The following is a 16249-nucleotide window of genomic DNA, read 5'->3' on the forward strand; positions in this document are numbered from 1 at the left end:
GTTGAATTTTCACCTTTCCTTCCCCCAAATATAGGATCATGGTGAGCAAATCCGTGTTAACTGACCCCCAGTCTTGACCAGTTTAGAGACATATGGCTTGTGCTTTTTGTTCTCAAGTTTTCTTTCTTTGATATTTTTTGAAGGATAAAAGGACTAGCATTTATTTAATATCATCAACATGTTTGATAAGGCTCTAGTACTTTCCATATAGTATCTAATTTAATTCTTACAACTACCAAATTTTTCAGACTATAAGATGCACTGGACCATAAGATGTACCTAGGTTTTAGAGGAGGAGAATAGGAAAAAAAGTTTTTGAAGCCAAAAAAATGGGGTAAAATATTTAATGACATAAATAACATAGGTTGCTGCCCTGCCCCCGGACCCTGCGAGCCAGGTAGGCTACATTTGGACTATAAGACTCAACTCCATTTTCCTCCCAAATGGCAGCTGGGGAGTGCGTCTTACAGTCCAAAAATACAGTAGTTATTGTGTTTATTTTATAAACAGGAAATTATGTATTTAAGACATTTTTATTTAGTTCTTTTCATATAGCTTATGCTGTATAAAAATATGTTTAGGTAAAAAGGTGACTGTATCTTACATGTTTTTTTTTCTTGATTTGATTTTGGTAGATCATTATTTATTTCTCTTTTATAATTTAATTACCCTTTTTTGAAATTTCTTCAGCTCCACTGTTTTTTCTTAATGAAATGACATGACCAATAAATAATACTCTAAATGAGGGTACGCATTGATATTTAATAGGTAGAATGGCAGATTTCGTTTGTTTTCTTTCAGTTAACCTTCCTCATCATGGGCTATTCCATTTACCTGTTATCTTCAATGATTGCCTGTTTTCCTTTTGATTTGTAATTGATAATTCAGAGGCTTCTTTATGCATTATTTATGCTTTTTCTTTTTTAAATATATTTTATTGATTATGCTATTACAGTTGTCCCATTTCCCCCCTTCATTCCCTTCTACCCTGCACACCCTCTCCTACCCACATTCCCCCCTTTAGTTCATGTTCATGTGTCATATATTCTTTAGCTTCTACATTTCTTATACTATTCTTACCCTCCCCCTGTCTATTTTCTACCTACAATCTATGCTACTTACTCTCTGTACCTTTTCCCCCTCTCTCCTCCTCCCACTCCCCTGTTGCTAACCCTCCATGTGATCTCCCTTTCTGTGGTTCTGTTCCTGTTCTAGTTGTTTGCTTAGTTTCTTTTGGGTTTGCTTTAGGTGTGGTTGTTAATAATTGTGAGTTTGCTGTCCTTTTACTACACATGGTTTTTTTAATCTTCTTTTCTTAGATAAGTCCCTTTAACATTTCATAAAATAAGGGCTTGGTGATGATGAACTCCTTTAACTTGACCTTATCTGAGAACCACTTTATCTTCCCTTCCATTCTAAATGAAAGCTTTGCTGGATAGAGTAATCTGGGATATAGGTCCTTGTCTTTCATGACTTGGAATACTTCTTTCCAGCCCCTTCTTGCCTGTAAGGTCTCTTTTGACAAATCAGCTGATAGATTTGCAGGAACTCCTTTGTAAGTTACTGTCCCCTTATCTCTTGCTGCTTCTAGGATTCTCTCCTTCATTTGTACCTTGGCTAATGTAATTATGATGTGCCTTGGTGTGTTTCTTCTTGGGTCCAACTTCTTTGGGACTCTCTGAGCTTCCTGGATTTCCTGGAAGTCTATTTCCTTTGCCAGACTGGGGAAGTTCTCCTTTATTATTTGTTCAAATACGTTTTCAATCTGTTGCTCTACCTCTTCCCCTTCTGGTACCCCTGTGATTTGGATGTTGGAATGTTTAAAGATGTCCTGGAGGTTCCTAAGCTTCTCCTCATTTTTTTAAATTTTTATTTCTCCATTCTTTCCTGTTTGGTTGTTTCTTTCTTCCTCCTGGTCCACTCTGTTATTTTGAGTCCCAGTTTCCTTCCCATCACTGTTGGTTCCCTGTGCATTTTTATTCATTTCTTTTATGGTAACCTGCATTTTTTCATCTAATTTGTGACCAAAATCAACCAATTCTGTGAGCTTCCTGATCACCAGTGTTTTGAACTGTGCATCTGATAGGTTAGCTATCTCTTGGTCGCTCAAAAGGATAAGTTCTAGGGCACTGATTTGTGCTTCTGTTTGAGCCATCTCTGTCTCTCTCTCTTTTTTTTGGACTGGTCGCTCCTGTTACAGTGAGGGGCGGAGCCTTAAGTGTTCACCAGGGCTGGGCACCCGAGTTGCTAGATTGTGATGTTGTATGTGAGGGCGGGGTGGAGAGGGAACAATGGCGGTTGCTCTGTTCTCTGTGGGACCTCAGTCCCTTCTCTGGGATCCTGGGTAGCGTGCTCTGCCCTGCTCCACAATAGCCCCTCACTGTGTCTGCCAGCTGCTGCTTGCGTACTCAGGGTCCACCCTCTGCGATCTTGCTCTCCCCAGATGCCTCATGCACTCCTGGTTGCCTTATGTGCCCAATTCTCCCTGTTCTCCGCGCCGCAACCCGTGCCCAGCTGCTCGTCTTCTCGCCTCCTACCAGTCTGGATGAACAGGTCTATTTCAATTTCTTGGCTGTCTGACTTCCATTCAGATAAATTTTCTGTCAGTTCTGGGTGTTATTCTGCCTCTAAATTGTTGTTGTTTCAATCTTGGTTGTGCGTGGAGGTACCGTGCATCCACCTATGCCTCCATCTTGGCCGGAAGTCTATTTATGTTTTTTCTAAATGTGTAAGTATATTTTCAGCTTATATGCTGCCTTTTTCGCTCATTCAGACAACTTCAGGAAATTGTTTTTTTTTTTTTTAATACTGAGATTTCCTTACTTAATAGAGCCCGCTATTTACTAAAGATAGGAGGTAGCCTTCTTGATCCATGTTCCAATAATTTACTCAAAAGTGACCCTGAGCCCTGGTTGATGTGGCTCATTGGATTGAGTGCTGGCCTGCAAACTTAAAGGTTGCTGGTTCAATTTCTGGTCAGGACACATGCCTGGGTTGTGGGCTGGGGGCATGGAACCAATTGATGTTTCTCTCCTTCTCTTTCTCTCTCCCTTCCCCTCTCTAAAAATAAAGAAAATCTTCAAAAAAAATCTACCCTGAACTAGTTCCCATTCCTACTCACTAAGGCATCTTGCTAGTTTTGCTCTTATATCCATAGCACTGTCCATGTATCTCCCCTTTAGTATGCTGCCTCTAAATTGGTTCTCAGTCCATTGCAAAAATAGTTCTTATGCATGTAGCCTCGATTTTAACAGCATTTGAGTATAGACCCTAACTAGCACTTCCTGAGTCTACATGGACTGCATCTAATAGTTTTTCCTCCTAAAGAGCTCTCCTTTAAAAAATTAAAACAATATATCCTGCCTTTTTCTTTTTAGATGTTAGTACTATTTAAGTATCTATGAATTATACCTTTTTAAAAATATTTATAAAATTAACTGGTTGGCCAGGTTTGGGGGTGAAATAGTTATAGATTCTTTCTTAAGGATACTGATCTTGTTGACAGTTCACAAGTCCTCTAGCACAGTAGCCACAGATAACACGTCCTATGTTTTGGTTCTACAGTTGTCTCATTGGATTTCTTTAATACTTTCAAGTAATGTATGTAAATTGAATTTTTTAATAGTCAGATATCCTGTGTATTTGATCAAGCAGTTATATCCTGTTTTATTTAAAAGAATGGGAAATTTCTTTATCATTCTCTTTAAACATAACAGTCTTTACCTCATGAAAAAATATCTTTTCATCATTTCGGTATCCCCTATATAGCTCATGGTATATACAGCACACTTAATACAAGTTCGACGAATGAGTGAATGAGAAATGTTCTACAATTGTATCTTCTGAAAGTCATTGTAAACCAGATCCTTTAAGGACTGGAAGTAACATGTATTCTCCTGAAACAGGTACTCTTGCATAGTACAGGATATATATAGAAAAAGATTCTTAAAAGATACAGGTATTGTTTTATATTTGTCTATGCCCTTGGATGGAAATTTTAGCATTTTCCTTAAAATACTTACAGGAAAGTGAAGAGTTAGACTGGAATTTATTGAAACCAGATATTTATGCAACAATCATGGATTTCTTTGCATCTGGATTACCCTTAGTTACTGAGGAAACATCTTCAGGAGAAGCAGGTAATATGTTGGGTAATTAATATTTATCTTGTAAGAAAGACTTCTACTTTTTTCATATTTGTCTTAATTTCAGAAGTCATGGGAATACAGATTTTTATCATTGTATTATATATATATAGCTCTGGAACCAATTCCAGAGGAAATAAAACTTCATATATATTATACTAGTTTTGCACATCATTTTTGAATACTTGTCTATAAGTTGAATGTTATACAAAACTAAATTTTCCAATTATAAAAATCTTGCCCTGGCTGGCGTAGCTCAATGGATTGAGCGTGGGCTGTGAACCAAAGTGTCGCAGGTTCGATTCCCAGTCAGGGCACATGCCTGGGTTGCAGGCCACGGCCCCCAGCAACGGCACATTGATGTTTCTCTCTCTCTCTCTCTTTCTCCCTCCCTTCCCTCTCTAAAAAAATAAATAAATAAAATCTTTTAAAAAATCTTCAGAAAATAGTATAAAGCTTACCAATTTGCCCTCCTCTCAGATTTAACAAATGTCAATTTTTGACTATAATTGCTTTAGACCCTTTTTTAAAAAAGATTTTATTTGTTTATTTTTAGAGAGAGGGGAAAGGAGGGGGAAAGAGAGGGAGAGAAACATTGACGTTAGAGAGAAACATCAATTGGCTGCCTGTTAAACACAGGGACTGTGACCTGGGACTGAACCCTCAACCCAGGCATGTGCCCTGACCAGGAATAGAACCAGCAACCTTTCACTTGGCCAAATGATGCTCAACCAAACTGAACCAGTTAAACCGGTCAGGGCTGTTGTAAGACCCATTTTTAAATAAAATATTAAAGATACAGCTAGATCCCTACAACCCAAGGAGTGTCTTTCTCCTTTCTCCTTTGAGTTTGCTTTTCAACGTTTACTGCAAATACAAGTCTCTGCAGGGAGTATATAACATTGGGTGTTGTTTTTAAACTTTAAGTAACTCATATTCTGTGCAACTTTCCTTTTTTCACTGAGCATAATATTTTGAAATACATTTGTAAAAAATGTAATTCTATTATATTTTAAGTGCTGGATAGTCATTATATGAGTAAACCAGAGTTATTTTGTTCCTTATGTTCAAGTGAATTGTTCGTGCTAATTCTATTGCAAATATTGCAGTGGGTGTTTTTGTATAGCCTCTTTATGTATCTGTACAGAGTTTCTTTAGAGTGTATTCCTAAAAGTAGGATCGCTGTTTCATAAATTGTTCTAATTTACATACAATTTAGAGATGTATAAAAATGTTAACTTTCTTATATCTTTATTATCACTTAGTGTCTTTTACATTTTTTAACCAATATGTTAAGTGTAAAATGGTATCTTGCTTTAATTGCATTTCCTTGGTATTATAATACTGAACCTGAAGGCTTTCATGTTTACTGGTCATTATTTTCCTTGTGAATATATAGGGTCTGGCACAAATAATACCCCTTTTTATTACAAAATCATAAGCATGTAATTCTGTAACACAACAATATCACACTTAAGCACACCATATGACATTTTAGGTGAAATGATCAAGTTAAAACTATAAATTATTACACCTATATTACCCTACCAACCACACTCAAGCAGGCCTTGCTTCTGCTGGACACTGTATTTCTTGTTCATAATCTTTGCCCATTAAAAAAATAGAATTATATGTCATTTTTGTATCGATTTTATCAGGTTATTAAAAAGTATTCTGACAAACAAAATAGAAACAGATCTGGATACATGGAACAGACTGATAGCTATCAGAGGGGAGGGGGGACTGGATGAAAGAAGGTGATGGTATTAGCCAAAAAAAGTATATGTATAACCCATCAACACAGACAACAGTGTGGTGATGGCCAGAGGAAGGGGGAGCAAGGGCTGCGAGAAGGGGGGCAGTGGGGGAGGAAATGGGGACATCTGCAATAGTGTCGACAACAATAATAAATTTACATGTGAAAAAATAAGAAATATTCTGAGTTATATTTTTTCATAGCAGATAACTTCTCCCAAACCATCATTTTATCTTTTCACTGTGTGTAGGATGTCTTCTGTCATTCAAAAATTTTTCTTTTTCCAAATTTTAAAATATGGAATGTGTCATGAATTTGTGTGTCATCTTTGCTCATGGGCCATGATAATCTTTATCATTCCACTTACAGTGTTTGTGTTGCCAAAGCAAGCATAGCTTTTCTTTTTAATGTAGCCGCATAATCTTTTTTTTTTCTCTGTGGTTTGTGCTTTTCGTATATGATGAAAGTAAGTTATTTTGTGTAAAGTACTTGGAAGAAAAACCTCACATGGAGCTCACATATGTTATGGTATAATTTGAATTGTTTATATATTTAATTTTTCTGAAGGTAAATTTCTCAAAAATATTAAAACCCATAAAAAGGCTTTGGTGAAAATCATTGTTATATAACCTTACAAAGTAAAAGAAAAACAAAAATTAAACAAAATTTAAAGACAACTTTTTGCTCAGATTTGTAGAACATTTTGGAAATTTCCATAAGGCTTACATTTATATTCAGTAATGATCATCATTTTTAAAACCACAAAATTAAGAAATTAAAAATGTAACTTACAAAAGTAGGTGTGCTTTTTTGTATCTAAAGTTTCCATCAAAATCCAAACAACTTCTTCTTTCTGCTACTTTTCAGTCTTGAGAATGAGGAAAGTTTACAATTTTATTGACCAAAATATTCAGACTCTACTGTCATTAGTAGATTAAGTTATTTCACACACTCACCTTTATCACCAGATACTGAATGGATCAGTGCTCCTTAATTTTCCTTCAGAGAATCTAAGGAGTGATTATTCTTTTACCCCAAAGTTACTTTATTACCATACCAAATTAAATGTTTTGTGCTTTTATTTTTTTAATGAGACATTAAGATTAAATTAAATTTGCCCTGTTTTAATAAATGTATTTGGATGGCTATGAAATTTATAGTATTGATAATGTTTTATTTGTAATTGTTTCTAGGATCTGAAGAAGATGATGAAGTTGTGGCAATGATTAAAGAATTGTTAGACACTAGAATACGGTATGTACTTATTTTTCTACTTGAAATCAGATATACTGCAGAGCCAGTTTTGATTATAGCAATTTACTTTTGGTTGTGAGATTATAGTAGAGTTTTAAAAGAAGTATAAGTTAATGTAAACCACAGTAGGTAACCATGACAGTTGAATTTAAAGCCTATATATTATCTATATTCACTCCAAATTTTAAAACAATCTAAACATAGTAAATGAATTTATTGTTCACATTCACCATTTTTTAAAAATATTTTATTTATTTATTTTTTAGAGAGGGAAGGGAGGGAGAAAGAGAGAGAGAGAAACATCAATGTGCGGTTGCTGGGGGCCATGGCCTGCAACCCAGGCATGTGCTCTGACTGGGAATTGAACCTGCAACACTTTGGTTCGCAGCCCACGCTCAATCCACTGAGATATGCCAGCTAGGTTACACATTCACCATTTAAGTTCTTTTTTTTTATTGTCATTCAAGTATACTTGTCTCCATTTCCCCGCCTCTACCCTCCCCCAACCCACCCATCTCCACCTCCTACCCTCAGTCCTGTCCCTTTTTGCTTTGTCCATGGGTCCTTTATACATGTTCCTTGTTTGATATTGTTATAATACCAAATTTCTTTTAAAAAATTATTTAGTGTTTGGGAAAATTGTAAGGAGAGGTTTACTTGTTTTTTAGGCTATTGTCCATAAAGAATAAATTTAAATAAGTGGAGAACTTCAGGTTTCAGCATTTTACTTCTAGCAGATGAATGGTCTTGGTCAGAAATTCTAGAAAAACAAGGTAAAATACAATTAAAAGAAAAATTTTGTGTGTGAAGGCATTGAATAGTTATCAAAGCAAACAAGATCCTGTAGAGAAAGAAAGCATTTTGAGGCTCCCCTCAGAACATTTGCTGAGTCTCAGTGTGAGGCTAGATTATGAGAAGCCCGTCAGGGGCAGCTGCTAAGACTCAGGGAAACCATTTATCTTTTAGCAAATTTGTTGAGACGGGAATACAAAAATGAAAATTCTGGGTCACCAATGAAGCTTTGTCTTAAAGGGCCAAAATTCTAGAGAGAAGTTAAGAAAAAGTAAGCCTAACAGTTGGAGGTTCTTTCCCAAGGCATGCACTTATTTTTAGCTGGGTAGGGAACACACTAAGAAGTCAAAAAGCAGTTGGAAAGCTAAACAGAGTTGTGGCAGTCTTACAGTTCTAGGGGTGATAAAATTGGAGGTTAGGATCAGTCAGGCAGGGTGGGGCCTCAGGAAACATCCAGACTCATAGTTGGGCTCCCTATAGGACACAGGTGGCAAACACAAGGCCTGGCACCTTGTTTCTATCCAGCGGCAGCACTGAACTCTTGCTTAACTGTTAAGGAGTAATTACATTTATACAGTCCTAAAATTACATTCAGCCCTTTGAAGGCAACTGTGAGGCTGATGTGGTCCCCAGTGAGTTTTACACCCCTGCTATAGGATTATGCTCTTGTAATAGGGGCAAATGAGAAGTAGATCATCGTCAATAAAGAAATCACAAAGGAAATTTGAAATAGAATATCTGCATGACCTTTGCATTTGCAAATAGTTTTTCCAACAGGACACAAGAAAAATCATGGAAAAGGATATAAATTAGACCGTAGTATTTTCTTCAATGAAGGATGCCATTTGCAGTGAAAAGCAAAATGCAGAGAAGGTATTTATAATACATATATGACAATATAGTTTGAAACTCCTATAATTCAGAAAAAAACAAGCAGTCACATGGAGACTGGAGCAGTCTCTTCCCAAAAGCACTGGAGCATCAAATCAAAAACAGTAGTAACCAAATGGCCACTAAACATGAAACAGTGCTTAACCTCATTAGTCACTATGAATATTCAAATTAGAACCACAATGAACTATCACTGCTAATGCACTGGAATGGTTAAAATCATTAAGAGTGACAGCACCAATTGTTGGTGAGGATGTGGAGCAATAGAACTCTCCTATACTCTTGATAGAAATGTACGTTTGTATTAGCATTATCTGCTAAATCCGAACATGTGCATATTCTTGATCCAGCATTCCCATTCTCAGGTATATTCCCAGTAGCAATATATATGTGTACCAAAAGACATTTGCAAGAATATTCATAGCTGTACCATTCGTAAAAATAAAAAACTTGTATTAACTGGCTGTCCATGAACAATAGAAGGGACAGATTCTGGCGTATTCACTTAATGGAATACTATGTCACAGTGAGATTGAACACACTGTACTACATGCAACAACATGGATGAATCTCAGCATAAGAAGCCAGACACAAAAGAGTGAATGCTATATGGTTTCTAAATGGAATGTATACTTATAAATTTTAAAGTTAAAAAACAGGCAAAACTGCCCTGGCTGGTGTAGCTCAGTGGATTGAGCAGCAGCCTGCAAATTGAAGGGTTGCCGGTTCAATTCCCAGTCAGGGCACATGCCTAGGTTGTGGGCCAGGTCCCCAGGAGAGGGGGAGTGTAAGAGGCAACCACACATTGATATTTCTCTCCTTCTCCTTCCCTTCCCTTCTCTCTAAAAATAAATAAATGAAATCTTTTTTTTTTTTTTAAAGATTTTATTTATTTATTTGTAGGTAGGAAAGGAAGGGAGAGAGAGAGAGAGAGAGAGAGAGAGAGAGAGAGAGAGAGAGAGAGAAACATCAATGTGTGGTTGCTGGGGGTTATGGCCTGCAACCCAGGAATGTACCCTGGCTGGGAATCGAACCTGGGACACTTTGGTTCCCAGCCCGTGCTCAATCCACTGAGCTACGCCAGCCAGGGCTTGAAATCTTTAAAAAAAAAGGCAAAACCAATCAGTGATAACAATTAGGAAACAGTTAATGTTTGGTTGGGAGGAGTGATTAGAAGGAAGTAACAAGAGTGCTTCTGAGGTGCTAGTGTTCTGTTATTGGTCTGGGACAAATGTATGTTCACTTTGTGAAAATTAATTGATTGTACATGATTTGTATGTTTTTCTGTATTAATGTTGTATTTCATTGAAAAGTTTACCTGAAAAAAAATAACTGGCATGTGTCAATCTCCCTGTGTTTACCCAAAATAAATTTAATAAGTTTATCTTAGGTAATTACTATAATTATTAGGAAATTTGAAATCTTAAATTACTTAAGATTATTATATGCAAGATTAAAATATAAGTAGAGCAAATTTTGTATGCGTGAAGTTGGCAAAACTAAAATTACAAATGAGACTAGCTACATTTATTGTTCTCTATTGTAAAAGCAGCGCTAAGTTTGTGAATTTTAATGATATAAAATCTAAGCTCTGGTCCTGACTGGTGTGGCTCAGTTGATTTGGCATCTTTCTGCAAAGCAAAAGGTTGCTGGTTCGATTCCTGGTCAGGACACGTGTCTGGGTTGCAGTTCGGTCCCTGGTTGGGGTGCGTACAGGAAGCAACTGATCAATTCTTCTCTCATATTGATGTTTCTTTTCCACCCTTTTTCCCTTTTCTTCCCCTCTCTCTAAAAATAAATGAGTAAAATAAAAAAATATATGTAAGCTGAGTTGTATTAAATTTCTTTGATGAAAACTTCTATTAAATATATCACAAATATACTGTCACCACAGGCCAACTGTGCAGGAAGATGGGGGAGATGTGATCTATAAGGGCTTTGAAGATGGCATCGTACAGCTGAAACTCCAAGGTTCTTGTACCAGCTGCCCTAGTTCAATCATTACTCTGAAAAATGGAATTCAGAACATGCTACAGTTTTATATTCCAGAGGTAGAAGGCGTAGAACAGGTATGCCAATATTATGTGATGGTTTAGATTTTGAGAAGAAAAGAAATTCATGACCTGACATTTTCTTAAGGGCTGGATCTTAGTGTTGCAATTGTTATCAGACTTAAAGACTCCTTAATTTAGAATTAACTTTAGTGTTATGAATACCTACTATGTGCCAGACATTTTTACAAATATTACTTCATTTAATGTTCTAATACCATAGTGTATTGAGTGAGTCATTTCCATTTTGTGCATAGAAAATTGAGACTCAGAGGGCATACATACAATGCTGCTCTAGTTATAGAAAAATTAGGAAAAGTGGATTCAAACATAGTGTTTTATAGATGAGATTTAGAAGTCTTTAGAGGAACAGCTCTATCACATCATATTTATCCACTTCTTGTTCTTATATTTATCCACTTGTTTTTAAATGTGCAGACAAGAAGCTTATAAAGAGATTATACTATGTTTTACAGTAAAACAGTATTTAGTAAAATTATAGAGCTTTATCTACAGCCTGATGTCAATGTGTTTTTCTGCACTCAAGATAGTTAAGAAATATAGCATCTTCTTTTTTTAAAATATATTTTATTGATTATGCTATTACAGTTGTCCTATTTTCCCCCCTTCACTCCCCTCCACCCTGTACACCCTCTCCCACCCATATCCCCCCTTAGTCATGTCCATTTGTCATAAGTTCTTTAGCTTGTACATTTCCCATACTATTCTTACCCTCCCCCTATCTATTTTCAACCTACAATCTATGCTACTTATTCTCTGCACCTTTTCCCCCTCTCTCCTCCTCCCACTCCCCTGTTGCTAACCCTCCATGTGATCTCCATTTCTGTGGTTCTGTTCCTGTTCTAGTTGTTTGCTTAGTTTCTTTTGGTTTTGCTTTAGGTGTGGTTGTTCATAATTGTGATAGGTGTGGTTGTTCATAATTGTGAGTTTGCTGTCTTTTTACTGTTCATATTTTTTATCTTCTTTTTCTTAGATAAGTCCCTTTAGCATTTCCTACAATAAGAGCTTGGTAATGATGAACTCCTTCAGCTTGACCTTATCTGAGAAACACTTTACCTGCCCTTCCATTCTAAATGATAACTTTGCGGGATAAAGCAATCTTGGATGTAGGTTCTTGTCTTTCATGACTTGGAATACTTCTTTCCAGCCCTTTCTTGCCTGCAAGGTCTCTTTTAAGAAATCAGCTGACAGTCTGATGGGAACTCCTTTGCAGGTTACTGTCCCCTTATCTCTTGCTGCTTCTAGGATTCTCTCCTTCATTTTTACCTTGGCTAATGTAATTATAATGTGCCTTGGTGTGTTTCTTCTTGGGTCCAACTTCTTTGGGGCTCTCTGAGCTTCTTGGACTTCCTGGAAGTCTGTTTCCTTTGCCAGATTGGGGGAATTCTCCTTTATTATTTGTTCAAATACGTGCTCAATCTGTTGCTTTTCTCCTTCCCATTCTGGTACCCCCATAATTCGGATGTTGGAACGTTTAAAGGTGTCCTGGATGCTCTTAAGCTTTTCCTCGATTTTTTGAATTCTTATTTCATTATGCTTTCCTGCTTGGTTGATTCTATCTTCCTTCTGGTCCACTGTATTGTTTTGAGACTCAGATTCCTTCCTTTCACTATTGGCTCTCCTCCGCGTATCTTCCTGCATCTCTCTTATGGTAACCTGCATCCTTTCATCTAAATTGCGCCTAAAATCAACCAATTCCGTGAGCTTTCTGATCACCAGTGTTTTGAACTGTGCATCTGATAGATTGGCTAGTTCTTGGTCGCTCAAAAGGATGAGTCCTGAGGGACTGATCTGTTCTGTTGGAAACATGTCTTATGTCTTTCCCTGTCTCTCCTCCTTTTTTTTTTTTTGGTCTGGTAGCTCTTGTTACGGTGGGGGGCAGAGCCTTAGGTGTTCACCGGGGCTCGGTGCTCCAGTTGCTAGATTGTGACGTTATATGTGGGGGTGGGGGCGGGAGGGGGAGGGAACAATGGCGGTAGTTCTGTTCTCCTGGTCTCAGACCCTTCCTTGCTTGGGATCCTGGGCCGCGAGCTCTGCCCTGGTCCACGATCACTGCCCCTCTGGGTCTGCCAGCCGCAGGTTGCATACTCAGGGATCACTGCTGCGTTCTAGCTCCCCGGATGGCTGTCGTGCCAATTCGCGCCAAATTTTCCCCAACCTCCGCGCGCCGCTGACCCATGCCAGCCCCGCGCCCGCCCGGCTTGTTGTCTCCTACCAGCCTGGATGTACGGGTCCACTTCAACTTCTTGGCTGTCCGACTTCCATTCAGATAAATCCTCTGTCAGTTCTGAGCGATATTCTGTCTGCAAATCATTGTTGTTCTAATCTTGGTTGTGCGAGGAGGCACGGTGCGTCGACCTATTCCTCCATCTTGCCGGAAGAGGGATACATTTTCCTAATTCATATTTTTACAATAATGGTTTGGTATAGATCCCAGAATACATTTAAATAAATAAAGTGCTTTGGGGGAGAAATAAAAAAGTCTTATAGTTAGGAAATACCAGTTAATCATCATAGTCTTCTCTGACCAGCTGAGACTTGGCTGCTGTTGCCTCTTTCAGGGAAAAGGAATAGAGACCAGTGCTTTTATTTAATTTGCTAATATTCAGTTTGCTTTTTTGTTGTTAGGTTACCAGTTTACAACGCAAACCTTGTTCTTTGGGGCTGTTGGTAGATTTATTTTTATTGACATGCATTGTTATAAAGTATTTCAGGTAAACAAGTAATGTTAAAAACAGGAAAATAGCAATTTCTAATTTTTTTTCTTGATTCTTAAATTCTCTTTATTTTTTGGTTCTAGGTTATGGAAGATGAATCAAATGAAAAAGAAGGAAACTCGCCTTAAAATAATTTGAATTTTTTTGGGGGGGGACTCAGCAATTGGACTTGTTGATACCAAGCTTTTATTATTAATCTGCAAAGGAACTTGCAGATTAATAAAATATGCCTTTCTTTAGAGAATGATTTATAAATATTACATGTTTGCTTTACCTCATATGAGTTATTTATAACATCCTGAATCATCTTCTCTACATGTGCATTTTATCCAGGGATATTTTTATTCTTCATTTCTCATGGTTAATTCTTTGCATAATGTGCAAAGCAGTTTAAAATACATTTTCTCTCATCTATTTTATTTACTTTTTAAATACAGAAATAAATAGAGAATGCTTTTCAAAAATATTCCAAAATTGCTTAGCTTTTCATGAGATGTTTGAAACTATTTTTACTGAATTTCTATCTTGTTTAAAAAAACAACTGAACAATTCTGGTTGAAGAATGATATCTGGTTAGCAGTCCCCATTGTAGTAGCATATAATTTCTCCCTAAGAGACTGCCCCCACCCCCCGCCGCCACATACACAAAAAATCATAATGCTGAAAACTGATTAAAAAAAAAAGGTTCCAGAATGTAGAAAAAATTCCATTAATTATAGGACAGTGTAGGCTGAATTGAGAAAAAAAAAAACAACTGCCTTAGCATGCTCAGGCTTTATTTTTTGAAACATAATCTCTTTGAAAAAACATATGAGAAGCTGCATTGGCCTTTCTACTGGTTTCTCCTGACTCAGATCTATAATCTGTGACATGCCAGAACTTTGGACAGTTATCTTTCTACTGTAGGGGTACTGCTTTTTAGATAGCACAGATAGCAAATTATCCTCTCTTATTTTTCTATAGTAATTCAGACACTATCAGGGACAGACACTATCAGGGACAGACACTATCAGGGACAGAAAGATGAATACATTGCATCTCTAGAATTCTGGTCCCCAAAAGAACAGAGATTAAGATAGGGATGGAGCCCTGACTAGTGTGGCTCAGTGGGTTGGGTAATATGCTGCACACTGAAAGGTAGCAGGTTTAATTCCTGGCCAGGGCACATGGCTGGGTGGGGAGCCAGTTCCCCGGTTGGGGGCATATGAGAGGCAACTGACATTTGCTCATCAGTGTTTCTCTCCTCTCCCTTCCCTTCTCTCTAAAAAGAAATATGTTTTTTCATTCCTACATTTCTATATTTTTGTTTATTATTGAATTATAGTTGTCACTATTTTTCCCCTTTTACTTTTCCCTGCCATACCCATTTGCCACATTCAATCCCCCTCCTTGTTTTGTCCATGGGTCCTTTATACATGTTCCCTGGCCCTTCCCCTTCTCTCCCTGTCATCCCCCCACCCCTCTGTCCCCTCCCCTCCTGTGATCACTGTCAGTTTATTATTTCCATGTCTCTGGTTCTATTTAGCTTGCTTGCTTGTTTTGTTGTAAGTAAAATCTTTTAAAAAAAGGCAGAAGTTGAGCAGTTGTGAGTGCCAGGAACTGAAGTTTTAATGATTTGTCCTTTGTTTCACAGAACCAGATAGTGGGCTTGGAGAACTGGCTTCTAGAGCTATTATAGAAGAATTCAGCTTAGACTCTGGGAATTGCTTTGTAAGCTAGGAATATTAACCTGCCCTTTAGCTGAAGCTATAGGAAATTGCTATTGTGGAGGAGATGCAGTTAATGACAAGTCTGGTGTGGCCATGTAATAAGTAGCTGAAATGGGTGGTGGACTAAGTTGTTGGAAGAGGAGGAAATGGTGGAACTAAGAGGCCAAAGTATGAGAAAGATTTTCTGCGAAAGGGATCAGCCATTAAGAACAAGGAGGAAAGGTAGGGGAGAACATTCTAAGCATTAAGAGCAGTGTAACCAGAATCCGTAAGCTGGGGAATGTGAGAAGCTAAGAATGGCTTGAGTGTAAAGTGGAAGTGCTTAGTTGGAAATGGTGCAAAAGTAGGCAGTGACCCTACAGGGTGCTGGAGAAACTCTTGGTTGCCTTTCCAATGTGCATCCCTGCTGCTTACTGAAAGAGTCCCTCTTAGTTATCATCTGGTTGTGATGTGCCAGGCAAGGTAGGTCCCACCCCAGTCCCAAGGGATAAATTGTAACTAGTCTAAACCAGTCATTTAAAGTCCTTTTTCTCTTTGACCGTCATTAGTCTGTGAGTGGACGTATGGCCCAGCTCTGGGCAATGAGTTGTAAAAGAAAATCTGTTGGTAAGTTTTGGAAAGATTTTTTTCCCCTGATTGAGAAAGCATTAATTTACTTAAAGAAGGCTCTTTTAGTATCCATTCCTTTTCATCCTGCTTTGTACACTGTAGTATGAAAACTTGATGTCTAAGGCTGTGAGAGTCCCTGAGAATGACAAAGGAAAGGGGAAAAAAAGGCCTGGATCCTTATGGACATTATTGACTTTTGAACCAGTCCTGGAACCACCCATTTTCAGTCATGTGAAATAAAATGTTTTTGTTTTATTTTGTTAATAGCTTCTGTTGTCGGATATGAAGCTTGATTGTTTTATAA

The 16249-nt window shown here is 37.6% G+C and overlaps 1 protein-coding gene and 1 pseudogene across 9 annotated transcripts in view; one reads left to right on the forward strand and one right to left on the reverse strand.

Annotated features, from left to right (window-relative positions):
• Window positions 1-14259, forward strand: part of NFU1 (NFU1 iron-sulfur cluster scaffold) — a 29791-nt gene extending 15532 nt beyond the window's left edge. For 8 of the 9 annotated variants that reach the window (XM_036028135.1, XM_028515608.2, XM_028515610.2 and 5 more), the window contains 4 exons: window positions 4025-4139; window positions 7095-7155; window positions 10733-10907; window positions 13711-14259. In XM_036028135.1, the coding sequence (XP_035884028.1) occupies window positions 4025-4139; window positions 7095-7155; window positions 10733-10907; window positions 13711-13755 (396 nt within the window). In that variant the 3' untranslated portion in view covers window positions 13756-14259. The remainder of the gene's footprint in view (window positions 1-4024; window positions 4140-7094; window positions 7156-10732; window positions 10908-13710) is intronic. The other variant, XM_036028136.1, reaches the window with a different exon arrangement.
• LOC114501113 lies at window positions 6193-6292 on the reverse strand (annotated as a pseudogene).
• Window positions 14260-16249: the final 1990 nt, after the last annotated feature.

This window comes from Phyllostomus discolor, chromosome 6, assembly GCF_004126475.2.
Source record: "Phyllostomus discolor isolate MPI-MPIP mPhyDis1 chromosome 6, mPhyDis1.pri.v3, whole genome shotgun sequence".
Taxonomy (NCBI): domain Eukaryota; kingdom Metazoa; phylum Chordata; class Mammalia; order Chiroptera; family Phyllostomidae; genus Phyllostomus; species Phyllostomus discolor.